This window comes from Heterodontus francisci, unplaced genomic scaffold, assembly GCF_036365525.1.
Source record: "Heterodontus francisci isolate sHetFra1 unplaced genomic scaffold, sHetFra1.hap1 HAP1_SCAFFOLD_91, whole genome shotgun sequence".
NCBI lineage: Eukaryota > Metazoa > Chordata > Chondrichthyes > Heterodontiformes > Heterodontidae > Heterodontus > Heterodontus francisci.
In genome coordinates this window covers 4,341,020-4,356,679 of record NW_027140989.1, presented here as the reverse complement: position 1 = coordinate 4,356,679, position 15,660 = coordinate 4,341,020, and the positions used below count along the sequence as shown (strand labels likewise).

The following is a 15,660-nucleotide window of genomic DNA, read 5'->3' as shown; positions in this document are numbered from 1 at the left end:
ATCAATTCATTGAAAGACGCTCTTTGGTCTGCCCGAAACTTGCTGGTATTCCAGCGCAAAGAGTTGTCCATGACCGAATGTTGCAGACTTACACATTCCAAGGTCCAGGACTACGTGCTGAGGGACGCACTAAAACTTGGGGCAGTCGCAGCAAAGGCTCAATGTGGAAAGACCACTGTGTAAGGTCCCACCACCAAGCTGAACTGAGGGGCTGGATCCATGGGAACTGTAGCCAGAAAATATTTGTTTGCTGTAAAATATACATGGCCTGAGAAATGAAATGGAAGGGTTGTGAGGCAACTCACTCCTGTATTGAAGGAAACTGATCTCCTTTGCACTCTTTGTATTGTTTGTCTTGGTGCTTTTTGGAACTGTTTTGTCATGTATTTTTTTTTACAGATTTTTATGAATAAAGTATATTTTGGAAATTAATAAAAGAAAGTCTGGCAGAGGTAAAGGAGGGAAAGGACTGGGCAAAGGCGGAGCAAAGCGGCACCGCAAAGTGCTTCCTGATAATATCCAGGGCATCACCAAACCAGCAATCCACCGCCTGGCTCGCCGTGGCGGGGTCAAGCGGATCTCGGGTTTGATCTGTGAGGAGACTCGCGGGGTGTTGAAGGTTTTCCTGGAGAATGTAATCAGGGATGCGGTCACCTACACTGAACACGCCAAGCGCAAGTCGGTCACTGCCATGGATGTCGTGTACGCTCTGAAACGGCAGGGCCGCACTATCTACGAATTCAGCGCCTTAACAACTCGACCCTTTCCAGAAAACACAACAAAGGTTCTTCTAAGAGCCACCCACCGCCTCACAGAGAGAGCAGAGACCTGGAAACGGGAGCTGGGATAGGTTGTTTAGAACTGTCTGGAATAAATCTGTGCTGTGTTCGAGATACAAAACTAGAATCCCCAAATTTGACATTTCAGTTGCAGCAAGGATATGCAGTGGATTTGATTTTCTAAACGGGCTGTGTAAACAGTGCCTGAGGCTCCACATTTACTTATTTCCCCAGTCCACACATGCCCCATGCCCTCAGTGAAAAGCCACATCACTCCTCCAGAATCACTCATTGTTTTCATGGAATTTCAAAATGATTTCGCTGCAATGAGGGAATCCGGGAGTTTTGCAGCAGCCGTTGAATCGGTCACTGGAACCAGTCCCACTTGTGATGTTATTTCCCCCGAGACGGTGTTTCCTGCACTGAAACAGACAGGGTTTGTGAAACTGATCAGTTTCAGCTCAATCATTCAGGGACCTGGAATTCCCGCAGTTTGAGCCCGCGCTATCCAGAACCCACTTCTGATTGGTCACCCTCTTCCCATTCGCATGTCTTAACCAATTGCCGAGCCTCGAATTAGAAAATACAGCAAATCATTGGCTTAAATTGTCGTCCTGGCAGAAAGTTTGAATTCAAAAAAGCCGCCAATTTCAGTGTTGGGCAGAATCGAATTCCTCAACGAATCTCAATAACGAATTGGCAGCACATTCTAGACTTTCCCCGATTTTCCTTTCCATCGATTGGGGTGCTAATTCACTCGGGTTCGTTTGCTAATACGAACTGTAATCCTCAGATCCATTTAACATTTCAGTAATCCTATTGAATACAAAAGGAATTTTATGATTGAATTTCCATTGGAAGATAGTGAATTAGCACCCCGATCGATGGAAAGGAAAATCGGGCAGAGGATAAAATGTGCTGCCAATTCGTTATTGTGATTTGTTAATATAACTGACCAGGACTGACTTCACCCGAACGCAGCTACTAGCTCCCACCCCACTGACCGCTCTCCCCCCTCTGCAACTCGCTTTCTCCCCCTCCTCCCTTCTGGCGAAATTCCACACTCTGGCTGTTCGCTCTCCGCACCCCCACTCCCCACCCTATCCCAGCCCAGCCCACAGCTGCTAGCTCTGGCCGTGACACTCGCCCCCACATTTCTTCACCAGGCGCCACCTGTAGAAGCAGGAGGGCCGCAAGGAGTGACGGGGCGACGTAGGAGTGAGTGGCTGAGAGGAGGGAAGCGGCACAGCCTGGAGCGAGTGGCCAGAGAGTGGGGTGGTGCGAAGCGAGGAACAACTGGCCAGGGGAGTGGGGTGGTGGGGGATCAGCGAGGTCTGGAGCGAGCGGCTGAGGGGGGAATCGTCGAGGCCTGGAGTGAGTTGCCGAGGTGGGAGAGCTACAGCTTCAAAATCTCCCATTCAGCCACTAACTCCAGCCAAGTGGTGGGGGGATGGGGTGGCTAGATACCCAATGACGCTTTATCACGCATGCACGAAGATGGATTTGTTGCGGAAATGTGATGACATTGGCGCTGCAAAATGACATCATCCCGTGCACGCGCCACTCAATCCTGGCAAGATGTCAAAAATCACTGTGATTTTTTGGTCTTTTCAGTGCACTCCTCTTTCTTTAGTTGCCTCTTACTCTCATGTATTGAAGAAACGTCTTTGGGTCCATTTTCATTTTACTTGCCAATATTCGTCCATGCTCTCCCTTCACCGCTGCTCCCAAATCCCTCTGGTTCAGTCAAAACACAACTTGGCAGAAGTGGGATTTCAACACACGCCTCCAGAAAACACAACGACCTGAACACAGCCCCTCAGACCACTCGGCCATCCTAACTGCTTCATGCTTATAACAAAAGCTGAGAAATTATCCATTCTTTGTGAAAGTATTTGTGAGATTGTGGAAATGTCTGGAAGAGGAAAGACCGGCAGGAAAGCTCGATCCAAGGCCAAGTCTCGCTCCTCCCGGGCTGGACTGCAGTTCCTTGTGGGCCATGATCACAGGCTCCTGAGAAAATGCAACTATGCTGAGCGTGTGGGTGCCGGAGCCCCGCTCTATGTTGCTGCTGTGCTCGAGTATCTGACCACTGAAATCCTCGAGCTGGCCGGTAACGTGGCCCGGGACAACAAGAAGACCCGCATCATCCCCAGACACCTGCAACTGGCCGTCCGCAACAACGAGGAGTTCATCAAGCTGCTGGGAGACGTGATGATCGCTCAGGGTGGGGTGCTGCCTAATATCCAGGCCGTGCTGCTGCCCAAGAAAACCAGCGCTCAGAGCTCCCAGAAAAAGTAAAGCGGCCGAAATGACATCTAATAAAACAAAGGCTCTTTTCAGAGCCACCCACAGTCTCAGTGAAAGGGCAGGTTACTGTCAGGAGGGAGTCAGTGATGGAGTTATTGTAACAGTGGATTGACCTGTTGCACATCTGTCCAACTGTGTTTTTTAATTTGCTCTGTTTTTCTGCTCACACATCTCCCCCTCTAGTTCAGTGAAGAACTGAACTACAGGGTGTGGAATCAACAATTCCGAGGAGCGGGGGGTGAGATTGTGCTGAGCAGCAACGAGCCTCCAGTAATGCTGCTTTCTAAATTCCAGATCAGCTCTCAGTCCAACAGGCCTTTCGTATTTTAAATATCACAACAGAGCTGAGCGTGGGTGAGCTCAGCCTCAGCTGCACCGAGTCTCAGGGGCTCTCAGGACCCCAATCAGAGCCGCCAGGCCTGGCGGGCGTGCAGCAAGGACCCGGGGGAGGGAGGATGCACCATTAAAGTGATGGTGCAGCACCTCCCCCATCCTCGCCGCCACTTCCCGGTTTCTTCTCCCGTTTATCTCAACATTAAGAAGACGCTTTTGCTCTGGACTACACTGGTTATAAAGTAAGACCCAACTTTGTCTCTGAAAGTGATGAATAGCAGCAACAACAGCAGAATCCAACCCCTGCAGTTACATGTGAACTTGCTGATGTTGCAGCAGATTGAATGACTGAGTGAATCCCTTCCCACACACATGGTAGGGGAACGGCCTCTCCCCAGAGTGAGTGTGTTGGTGTTTCAGCAGATCATTACTGCTTTTCAAGCTCTTCTCACAGTCAGGACATTGAAAAGGTCTCTGATCAGTGTGAACAAGTTGATGTTCAGTGAGGTTGGATGACTGAGTGAACCCCTTCCCACACACGGAGCAGGTGAATGATCTCTCCCCAGTGTGAACTCACTGGTGTTTCAGCAGGTTGACTCTGGCTGGGTTCAGTTCTACACTCACTGGTTCCTCTCTCTCTCCTCCCCTGAAAGTGCTGATTCTGACTGTATGTACGTGCTCTCTCCCCCTCCGACCCTTCCTGTCCAATGCAGTATCTCCCAGTTTTGGTGATGTGCTCTCCCTGACCTGTCTCCATTTCTCCTTCTTGTACAGACTTGCCCTGACTGTCACTATTTCATAGAATCATACAGCACAGAAGGAGGCCAATCGGTCTTTTGTGCCTGTGCTGAATCTGTGAAAAAATGATGCAATTAGTCCAACCCCCTGCCTATTTCCCCACAATCCTGGAGAAATTCACTTTGAAATATTTGTCCAATTCCTTTATGAAAGTTATAATTGAATCTGTTTCCAGCACCCTGTCAGACAATTCATTCCAAATCCGAATCAGTTACTGGGTAAAAAGATCTCTCTTCACCTCCCCTTGACATTTTTGGCCAACAATCCCAGCTTCACCACCCTGTCCAGAGATCTGAAACCCCTCATCTCTGGTATCATTCTCGTAAATCTCCTCCGAACTGTCTCAAAAGCTTTGATGTCCTTTCTGAAACCTGGTGCCCAGAACTGGACACATTACTGCAGCTGAGATCGAGCCAGCGGCGCCCACATCCCACGAACGGATAAAAAAACGCTCCCTGCCAAATCCCCAATTCTTATCCATTTACAGACGCTCCTTGCCCAGTCCCCAAATCTTATTCATTTAGAGACGCTCCCTGCCCAATCCACAATTCCTATCCAATTACAGACGCTCTCTGACCAGTTGACCTTGCTGGCGGGCAGTTTCGGGAAGCCTCACAGGGAAAAGCTTCACCGCCACCCGCAGGGACACAAACGGGATTGTTCCATCCTATTGTGGCCTTGACGCCCTGCTCCAGCTGTGTGCACCCGCTACGGGCGCGGTCTCCCTGCACTTTGTGAATATTCCGCTCCAGCTGCAGATGGAGCTCAGCCACTACCGCGTCTGCTCCTTATCAGAGACAAGGCAAATTCTGGAGCGCAGAGCATTCTGGGTACCACAACTGCCATTAATGCCAATCTCTGACATGATAATCAGGTTTTATTTCCTACATTTCATTTCCTGGTATGTTAGTGCGTGTTTTCTTTTGCACCTGTCAGTGCCTGGGAGGAGAGAGTCAGCTTCACTTTGTAGCCGTGAATTTCTGGTGTGAGAATGTGGGTTTTTACTCTGTATGTTTCAGTTTTTGGTTTGTGACTGTTTCTGCTATTGCTATGTGAGTTAACTTTGTGGAAAGAGATGCAGTGGTTTTTATCGCTGTTCATCCCAAGCAGCTCTGTAACACAGTAGTCTGTGCTCTACGGGATGTTCCCAGGGACACACACCGAGACAAACATCAACTGCTGCTGGAGGACTATAAATTCGGTGAAAGACGCCCTTTGGTCTGCCCGAAACTTGCTGGTCTTCCAGCGAAAAGAGTTGTCCACCACCGAATGTTGCAGACTGGCACATTCCAAGGTCCAGGACTACGTGCTGAGGGACGCACCAAAGCTTGGGGCAGCCGCAGCAAAGGTTCACTGGGGAAAGACCACAGTGTAAGGTCCCCCCACCAAGCTGAACTGAGGGGCTGAATCCATGGGAAATCCCTCGAACTGTATCGGAGAAATTTTGTGTGCTGTAAATGTAAAAATGTATATCGCATGACAATGAAATGGAAGGGTTGTGAGGCAACTCATAATTGTATAGAAGGTAACTGATCACCTTTGCACTGTTCGTATTTTTTGACTTGATGCTGTTTTAAACTTTTTGGGAATGTAATTTTTACAGATTTTTATGAATAAAGTATATTTTGGAAATAAAAAAAATGTGAGTTTCACCACATATCTTTCAACAACTTGTGTGTGAACATCAGCTTTTGTCCAGATCTATCAGTTTCTGATATGGAGTCATAGAGTTATACAGCACAGAAACAGGCCCTTCAGCCCATTGTGTCTGTGCTGGCCATCTAGCACCGAACTATTCGCATCCCATTTTCCAGTATTTGGCCCGTAGCCTTGTATGCTATAGCATTTCAAGTGCTCATCTAAATACTTCTTAAAATTTTGTGAGGGTTCCGGCCTCTACCACCTCTTCAGGGAGTGTGTTCCAGATTCCAACCACCCTCTGGGTAAAATTTTTTTCCTCAAATCCCATCTAAACCTCCTGCCCCTTTCCTTAAATCTATGCCACCTGGTTATTGACCCCTCTGCTAAGGTAAAATGTTTCTTCCTATCGAACCCATCAAAGCCCCTCATAATTTTGTAAACCTCAATCTTATCTCCCCTCAGCCTTCTCTGCTCTCAGGAAAACAACGCTAGCCTTTTCAGTCTCTCTTCGCAGCTGAAATGCTCCAGCCCAGGCAACATCCTGGTGACTCTCTTCTGCACCCTCTCCAGTGCAATCACATCCTTCCTATAGTGTGGTGCCCAGAGCAGTACACAGTACTCCAGCTTTGGCCTAACTAGCATTTTATACAGCTCCGTCATAACCTCCCTGCTCTTATATTCTCTGCCTCGGACGATCTATTTTGGCCTGTAATCTAAGGCTTTCCTCCTCACGATTTAAGACACCACCAATTTTCGTGTCATGTGTGAGAAAGGGTTTGATTCTATCCCGATCAGTATCCGTTACATGCATGTGTTTTTAATCTGCACCCCCTCTGTTTTATTCTCTGTACTTGTCAGCCTCTTGTAGGTGAGTCTGTGTTTTGCTCTTTATCTCTCAGTCATCGAAGTATGAACCTGGGTTTGTACCTAATTTTCTTTGTCCCTTGCAGGATGGATATTGAAGACAGGTTTTTACACATTAAATGCCAAATCCTGATAAGTGATTTTTGGGTTTCACACAGTATCTGTCAGTTTCTTGTCCAGGACTGTTGGTTTTATTCTGTCCCTGGCATTTGCTGGTTTGTTAGTGTGGGGTTTACACTGTTCCTGTCAGTTTCTCATATGTGAGTGTTGGTTTCACTTTGTATAGAATCATAGATCACAGAATACTTACAGCACAAAAGGAGGGATTCAGCTCATCGTGCTTGTGCTGCCTCTCTGCACAAGCAACTCAGCTCATGCCACATCCTCATGTATTCCATGAAAACCTGAATTGTTTTTCTCTTCAGATAATTATCATATATCCTTTTGAAAGCTACGGTTGAATCTTCCTCCGTCACACTCTCAGGCAGTACATATCAGATCTTAACCATTTGCTGCATGAAAAAGGTTTTTCCTTATGTTGCCTTTGGTTCTTTTCCCATTCACCTTAAATCGGTATCCTCTCCTTACTCAGCCATGAGTAATATTTCCCATTGCTTTCTCAGCACTGATGGATTGTGAGGTGGGAGACAGCCAGAAGTCCCACTGAGCCGCACTGACTCCCAGCTGAAAAAGAAATGAGATAAAGTTCAATCTTTCACAGCGAGATGCTGCAGAGAGTTAAGAGTCCCGAATGAAAGAGAGCGTTTCTCATACTGTTGTTGAATTTCATTTCAAACACTCCTTGTACTCTCTGCTAATGAAGCCTAAAAAATGGAAAAACTAAATGGCGCTCAAACTCACAACCCTGAGATTAAAAGTCCCATGATCGACAGACTGAACTGAATATGTCACTTCTACTGTACCTCTGTTTGGATGGATGCAACTGTATCCTCCAATGCAAGGGCAGCATTCAAATCCTCCCATGGGTCCACACGTCAGACTAAGTACCATTTTGTAAACTCAAGCAAAGGAAATCTGCTCACTTCCAAAACTATCAGCAAATTGAAGCTGATTACAATCAACATCATCAGAGGTCAGAACTACCTGTTGAAAGAAGACACCCTGAAGAAGAATCCACAATTATTCAAAGGCATCGACAAAGTGAAAAACAAGAAAATTGATGAGTCAATCCACGCTAAACAGAAACACTGAAGAATTCCATTCCAGACCAGAACACAATTAGAGGCATTTTTTGTATTCAAAGCTGGGCATTAGTATTTAATAGTTGATATATAATTTTGAATATATTTGAATGTCTTTATTCATTTGGCACTGCTGAACATGAAGCAGTCTTAAATCATTTAATTTTTTTTGTAAAATCTGACTTACCAGATTAAAATATTAGATCAAGGGAGAAATTTCAAAGATTACTGGACCAGTAATCCAGAGGCCTGGACTCAATATCCATTGACAGCCAGGACGTCAAGGCGGGAAACACTCCGCACTAGTCTGCAGTGAGCGATTCCATCGAAGGTAGAGCACAATCTCTTTAATATAAGAATGTATATTTTATAATAATTAATCACTCAAGACCTTACTGGTCTCTGCATCTCAGCTGCTCTCTGGATAAACTTGCAGAAAGTATTTCAACCTGTAAAGCAGGAGTCTAGGGAATGTATAATGATATTTTCTCGCCTTCGGGCAATATTTTAATAAATACAGTGTGGGACAACCTGTCTGGGCACAACTCCATGAGTTTCTCTTTAACTAGTGACCGAACAATCACTAACTTCTATTGTAACAATCTTCAGGTCATCACCTCCGGTACGTAGCTCTAATCTTAATGTACATTTAAACAACCTTTCAAGTCCAGTTGCAGTTTTTGTTGCCTTACCTGCACAAGCTTAAAAAGTGAAAAACGGAAGCAAGTTTAACTTAACATTCTGGTGGTCAGTTCGGGCACGGGAAAAAAATGAAAGGACTCGGACCAGGTCGGATGTGGTGCTGTCAGGCTTGGGTCGGGTTTCATTTGCTGACCCGAGCAGGCCTTTAGTTACTGTTGCAACCTTATATTCCCACTTGACAATCTGTATATTTTGTTCATTTCAATTTTGTCGACAAGCTCTTTGAATCCAGTTCCCCGGTCCTCATCGAGGCTCAGTTTGGAAATCGATTCCGCTTTCTGGAAGGCTGAAAGCAATCGATGACTTTCAACTAAAAATGGCAACAGAGAAGGGCTCGTCGGGGATTTGAACCCAGGACCTCTCACATATTAATCACTTCTGTAGCCAAAGTGAGAATCACACCCCTAGACCAACGATCCACCGTTGGCATAGTTTTTATTCGCTCCTGTGGAATTTCACTGGCACCCACAGCCAATCATGCATTTTTTTCAGATCAAAACAATATCCTACAAAGCTGAAATAAAAACAAAAAGTGCTGGAAATACTCTGCACCTCTGACAGCATCTGTGGAGAGAGAAACAGAGTTAACATTTCAGGGTTTTCACCTTTTGTTTGAGCCATCTTTTCAGACTGCTTCTGTCCATCCAATCTCACTTTTTACTCTATCCACATTCTAAGGGTGGTGCAGTGGTGAGCACTGTAGCTTCACAACTTCAATGACCCCGATTCAGTTCTGTATACTGCCTGTGTGGAGTTTGCAAGTTGTTTATCTGGGCTTCCACAAGGTACTCTGGTTTCCTCCCACAACGAAAGACTTGTGGGTTGCTAGATAAATTGACTGTTGTAAATGGGCCCTAGGGTAGGTGATAGGAGAAATGTGGGGATGTGGTAGGAATTCTGGGTTAACATAGGATTAGTATAAATGGGTGGTTGATGGTCAGTGCAGACTCAGTGGGCCAAAGGGCCTATATCAGTGCTGTATATCTCGATAACCATTCTCTAAGCAAATGCATTTTTCATGAAATCCTCATTTCTTTTATGAACGACAATTTTATATTTCCGGCCCTTGCTTCATACGATACGACAAGTGGAATCATGTTTCCATCAACCCGATCAAATTCCTTCACTATTTCCTCATATTGCAATGTTTCTTCAACACTGACAGACCGTGGAGTTTCTGCTGCTTGATTGCAGTTCTTGCTTCCCGCCAGTAGATGTCACCTCACTCCAATATCGTGAAGTTTACAAATCTGAGAGAGACACAACAGGAAATAATTGTTCACATTATAGTGAATGTGTGGGATTTGGAAATACTCGGAGTGGAGACGAGTTATTATTGAATTTGTCAAACCAAACATATGTTATAATGTTGTGTTAAATCTGTCACTCTGTTGTCTTGATTCTGAGAGTGACATAGACTCATCGAGTCATTGGGTCATTTGTGGTATAGAAGGAGGCCATTTGCCCCATCGAGTACAGGCCAGCTCTCCATGGAGCGATCCAGTCAGTCCCACTCGTCTGCTCGATCCCCCTTGCCCTGTAAATTTATTTCCTTCAAATGCCCATCGAAATTCCTTTTGTAACCAACGATTGTCTCCACTTCCTCCGCCCTCGGGGGCAGCGAGTTACCGATCATTACCAATCACTGTGTAAAAAAGTTCTTCCGCACATTCCCCCTGCATCTCTTGTCCAAAACCTTCAATCTGAATCCCTTCGTCCTTGTACCAATAGTTAATGGGAACAATTTTTCCTTGCCAACTTATCTAAAACTGTCATCGCCTTCGGCACCTCAATCAATTCTGCCCTCAATCTCCTTTGATACAGGCAGAAGAAAACCCTGTTTTTCTAACCTAACCTTGAAACTAAAACCCTCCATCCCTGGAACTATTCTGGTGAATCTCCTCTGCATCCTCTCAAGAATCCGCACATCCTTTCTAAAGATTGCTGAGCAGATCTGGATGCAACACTCCAATTGGGGCCGAACCAGAGTTCAGCATAACAACCCTGCTTTTGTACTCAATGTCTCTATTTATAAAGCCCAAGATCCCACATGCTTTGCGAACCACTCTCGCAATATGTCTTGCCAACTTCAAAGAATGATGGACATGTACTCCAGGTCCCTCTATTCCAGCACACTCTTTAGAACTGTGCCATTAAGTATATATTGCCTCTCCCTATTCCTTCTGCTAAAATGCATCACCTCACACTTGTCACTATTAAATTCCATCTGCCACCTGTCTGCCCATCCTACTAGCCGATAACTATCCTGTTTCAGGCACTTCATATGTTCCTCACTGATTGCCACTCCTCCAAGTTTGGTGTCATCGGCATATTTTGAGATTCTACTCTGTATTCCAAGATCCAAGTCATTTATCTGTAGCAAAAAAAAGCAGTGGTTCCAGCACTGACCCTTGGGGAACACCACTGTCGACTAACCTCCAGTCTGACAAAGAACCATTTAATATGACTCGCTGTTTTCTGTCCTCAAACCAATTTACTATCCAAATGGACACTGACCCTCCTAATCCATGAACCTCAATTTTGTTAACCACCCTTTTATGTGGTACTTTATAAAATGATTTCGTAAAATCCATATAAACAACATCCACTGCATTCCCTTCATCAACTTTCTCAGATAGTTTATCAAAAAATGCAGTTAGATTCATCAATCATGAACTTCCATTTATAAATCCATGCCCACTCTCCTTAATTAACTCAAAGCTCTCCAAATGACTTGATTTTTTCCCCGACCTGTTGGTCTTGTGCTTATAGCAAGCTCACCACAGAGCATATATTTGGCAATGTGACTGTCATTCATTTGGCCCAGTCAACAGAGCCGCCTCTGACTCAAGAGGGCAAACATGCTGTGGATCCCTGCACGCTGGTGTACTTCCTCATTCGGCACTCTGTCCTGCCAGGAGATGCCCAATATCCATCTGAGGGAGTGGAGGTGGAAGCTGTTCAGCCGTTTTTTTTGGCTTGTATAAGTTGTTGATGCTTCTCTCCTATAAAGGAGAGTGCTGAGAACACAAGCCTAGTACACGTGGAGCTTTGTATTTTCGGTCAGTTTGCTGTCGGTTCACACCCGTCTTCTCAACTTTGATATGAGAGCTGCAGCATTGGCAATCCTGGTGCTGATTTCAGCATCAAGGGACAGATTGCTGGTGATTGTTGATCCAAGGTATGTGAAGCTGTTGACGACCTCCAAAGTGAGGTTGTCAATGTTGATGGAAAGTGGAGTCTCTACGTCCAAGTCTCTACGTCCAAGTGGAGTCTTGCCAAGATGAACAGCTTGTCGTCAGCTCTGATATACAGGTGAACACCCCCATCTGAGTCACTGAAAGTGTACAATAGCAGCATGGAGAAGAATACACCAATTATAAAGGATGTGATAACTAGACAGTTAGAAAATAATGATATGATTGGGCAGAGTCAACATAGATTTATTAAAAGGAAAACAGGTTTGAAAAAACCCGTTGAGTTTTTTGAGGATGTTACCTGTAGAACAGATAAAGGAGAACCAGTGGATGCTTTGGTAATGTCCCACACAGGAGGTGAGTAAACAAAATTGGAGCTCATAGGATTGGAGATAATATACTGGTATAGATTGAGAATTGGTTAACAGACCGAAAACAGAGAGCAGGAATAACGGGTCCTCCTCAGGATGGCAGGCTGTTACTATTGGGGTACTGCAAGGATCAGTGTTGGAGCCACAGCTTTTAACAACCTATATAAATGAGTTGGATGTGGGGATAAAATGTGATATTTCCAAGTTTGCAGATGACACAAAGCTAGGTGAAGTGTGAGTTGTGAGGAGGATGCAGAGAGGCTTCCAGGGGACCTAGAGCAGCTCAGTGAATGGGAAAAAACATGGCAGATGGAATATAATGTGAATAAGTGTGAAGTTCTCCACTTTGGTAGAATAAGCAGAAAGACAGAGTATTTCTTAAATGGTGAGAGGTCGGGAAGTGTTAATGTCCAAAGGGACCTGGGTGTCCTTGTTCCTGAGACACTAAAAGCTCTTGTGCAGGTGCAGCAATCAATTAAGAAGGCAAATAGTATGTTGGCCTTCACATGAGGGGTCATGAGTACAGGAGTAAAGATGTCTTGTTGCGATTGGATAGAACCTTGGTGAAACCGCGCTGGAGTATTGTGTATAGTTTGGTCTCCTCATCCAAGGAAGGATATACTTGCCATAGAGGGAGTGAAACAGAGGGTCACCAGACTAATCCCTGGGATGGTGGGACTGAAACTGGGCCTGTATTCCTTAAAGTTTCGAAGAATGAGAGGTGATCTCATTGAAACTGATAAAATTCTTACAGGGCGTGACAGTGTGGATGTAGATAGGATGTTTGCCCTGGTTGGTGAATCTAAAATCAGGGGACCAAGTCTCAGAATAAGGAGTAGGGCATTTAAAACTGAGATAGGGTTGAATTTCTACACTCAGACGGTGGTGAATCATTGGAATACTGTGCCCTCGAGAGCTGTGGCAGCTCAATCATTGAGCATGTTCAAGAGAGAAATTGTTAGAACTCTTGATACTCATGACATCAAGGGATATGGGGATAGCACGGGAAAGGGGCATTGAGGTAGATGATCAGCCATGATCGAATTGAATGTCAGAACAGGCTCGACGGGCTGAATGGCCGACTCCTATGTTCCTCTGTTTCCTAAGAGAGTTGGCGCCAGCGCGCAGCCCTGCTTTACCCCAATGCTGATCTTGAAAGTGTCTGATGTTGCTCCACTGTAACTGATGGAACTGTGCATGTTCTCGTGGAAAGAAGAGATGATGCCCAAGAGTTCAGGAGGGCAGCCGAGTTTTCATCGCAGTTTGAAGAGTCCGTCTCTGCTGACAAGATCAAAGGCCTTGGTGATATTGATCAAAATATGTGCGTCTCTGTGGCGCAATGGATAGCGTGTTGGACTTCTAAACAATGATAAAGAAGGCATGCAAAGGTTGTGGCTTCCAATCCTACCAGCGTCAGATTTTGGACCAGAGACAGAAGAGCACGGCAGAACAGAGAGTGAATAAGTGTGTCAAAAGCAGCGACTCAGAGACAGAGCGAGAAAAAGAGGAGCACAGCAGGAGCGGAGCAGGGGTGAAAAAAACCAAGGAGTGACATCACAATGGAGAGTGAGAGCAGGGAAACAGAGAGCCGCTGGGGTGAGTTTGCAGGATTTGGTTCTTGCTTCGGTGCAGTGGACGGAGCTGTCTGGTGAGGATCTGGTAAGCTGTGACATCACAGGCTAGCAGATAGCTGATTGGTTTGGAAAAAGCTGCATGTTTGATGAGTATCTGGGAAGTGATTAAGGTCCATTTTAGTCCTAACGTTTAAAATAGTAAACAAACTAGTACTAAGCTTAATAAAATATGCAATAAAATAAACAATTGAATAATATAATTAAGTAGTTAATTAAAACACGTTAAGGATGACAGGACAGGTGATGTGTCACAGCTGCAGCATGTGGGAGCTCCTGGATTCCAGTGTGATCCAGGGCAAACACGTCTGCAGTAAGTGTTTACGGCTCAAAGAGGGAGAAAAAAGGAATGTAGCGGTAGTAGGGAACAGTATCGTAAGGTGGATTGACTCTGTTCTCGACAGCAAAGAGCAAGAGTCCAGACGGCTGTGTTGCCTGCCGGTGCCAGGATTCAGGAAATCTGCTCAGGGCTGGAGTGAATCATGCAATGGGAGGGGGAGGATCCAGTCATCGTGGTCAATGACGGTACCAACGACATAGGCAGGACAAGGATAGAGGTTCTGCAAAGTCAGTATGAGGAACTAGGCACCAAAATAAGAAGCAGAACCTCAAAGTTAATCATCTCTGGATTATTACCTGAGCCATGTGCAAATTGGCATAGGACAAATAAGATTAGAGAAAGTAATGTGCGGCTGAAAGACTGGTGTGGTAGTAGTGGGTTCTGGTTCGTGGGGCATTGGCACCAGTACTGGGGAAAGAGGTGGCTGTACCGTTGGGACGGTCGACACCTGAACCGTGCTGGTGCCGGTGTTCTCGCGAGCCACATAACGAGGGAAGTAGAGACGGGTTTAAACTGAATAGTGGGGGCAAGGGATCAAATTTGGGAAGATATGGTGAATCAATGAGGAGAGACAAGGCAAGAGAGAAAGGTATAAATATGGGAAATGATAAACAGACTGTGACAGGAAGAGACAGAGCAGACAAATCTAAGAGTAAATCAACAGATAAGGCTAGAGGTTACAAAAATATTAAAAGGACAAAACTAAATGTTCTGTATCTGAATGCATGGAGCTTTCGAAACAAAACAGATGAACTGAGAGCACAAATAGAATAAATAAGTATGATGTGATAGTCATAACAGAGACATGGCTGCAGGGCGACATGGATTGGGATGTGAATATTGGAGGTTACATGGCATTTAGGAAGGACAGGAAGCTAGGAAAATGTGGCGGGGTAGCTCTGTTAATTAATAATGGTATTAGCGCAATAGAGAGGGATGACCTGAGTTCTGGAGATCACGATGTGGAAGCAGTTTGGATTGAAATGTGAAATAATACAGGCAAGAAGTCACTTGTGGGAGTGGTGTACAGGCCACCTAGCATTAACCACACTGTAGGATGGGGTATAAAAAAAGAAATAATGGCAGCTTGTCAGAAAGGTACAGCAATAATTATGGGGGATTTTGATCTCCATATGGACTGGAAAATTCTGATGGGTAGAGGTAGCCGAGATGAGGAGTACATAGAATGTTTTTGGGATAATTTCTTGGAAAAATAAGTTCTGGAGCCAACCAGAGAGCAGGCTATACTAGACCTGGCATTGTGCAATGAGATAGGATTAATTAATGACCTCATAGTTAAGGTGCCCCAAAGTAGTAGCGATCATAATATGATTGAAGTTTACATTCAGTTTGACGGAGAGAAGAGTGGGTCCCAGACTAGTGTTTTAAACTTAAATAAGGTCAATTATAAGGGCATGAAAGAAGAGCTAGCTAAAGTGAACTGGCAAATTAGGGTAAGGGATAAGTCAATAGAGATGCAGTGGCAGACATT

General features: G+C 45.2%; 2 protein-coding genes across 2 annotated transcripts; both read left to right on the top strand.

Moving 5' to 3' along the window:
* Nucleotides 1–448: 448 nt before the first annotated feature.
* Nucleotides 449–2,588, top strand: LOC137361693 (histone H4-like; the record flags this gene model as incomplete). Its single annotated transcript, XM_068026396.1, has 2 exons — nt 449–784; nt 2,394–2,588. Coding segments are annotated over 2 exons (531 nt in total), but the record flags the coding sequence as incomplete, so codon positions are not given.
* Nucleotides 2,589–2,690: 102 nt separating this feature from the next.
* On the top strand, nt 2,691–3,419 carry LOC137361692 (histone H2A-like). Its single transcript, XM_068026395.1, has 2 exons — nt 2,691–3,050; nt 3,273–3,419. The coding sequence occupies exons 1-2, from the start codon at nt 2,691–2,693 to the stop codon at nt 3,417–3,419; spliced, it is 507 nt and encodes a 168-aa protein (XP_067882496.1).
* The last annotated feature ends 12,241 nt before the right edge of the window (nt 3,420–15,660 follow it).

Bases quoted from the DNA above. Each gene is read 5' to 3' on its own strand.
- LOC137361692 (XM_068026395.1), top strand. From the start codon at position 2,691: ATGTCTGGAAGAGGAAAGACCGGCAGGAAAGCTCGATCCAAGGCCAAG. The intron at 3,051-3,272 runs ACCAGCGCTCAG...CTCCCCCTCTAG, and splicing joins CCGTGCTGCTGCCCAAGAAA to TTCAGTGAAGAACTGAACTA.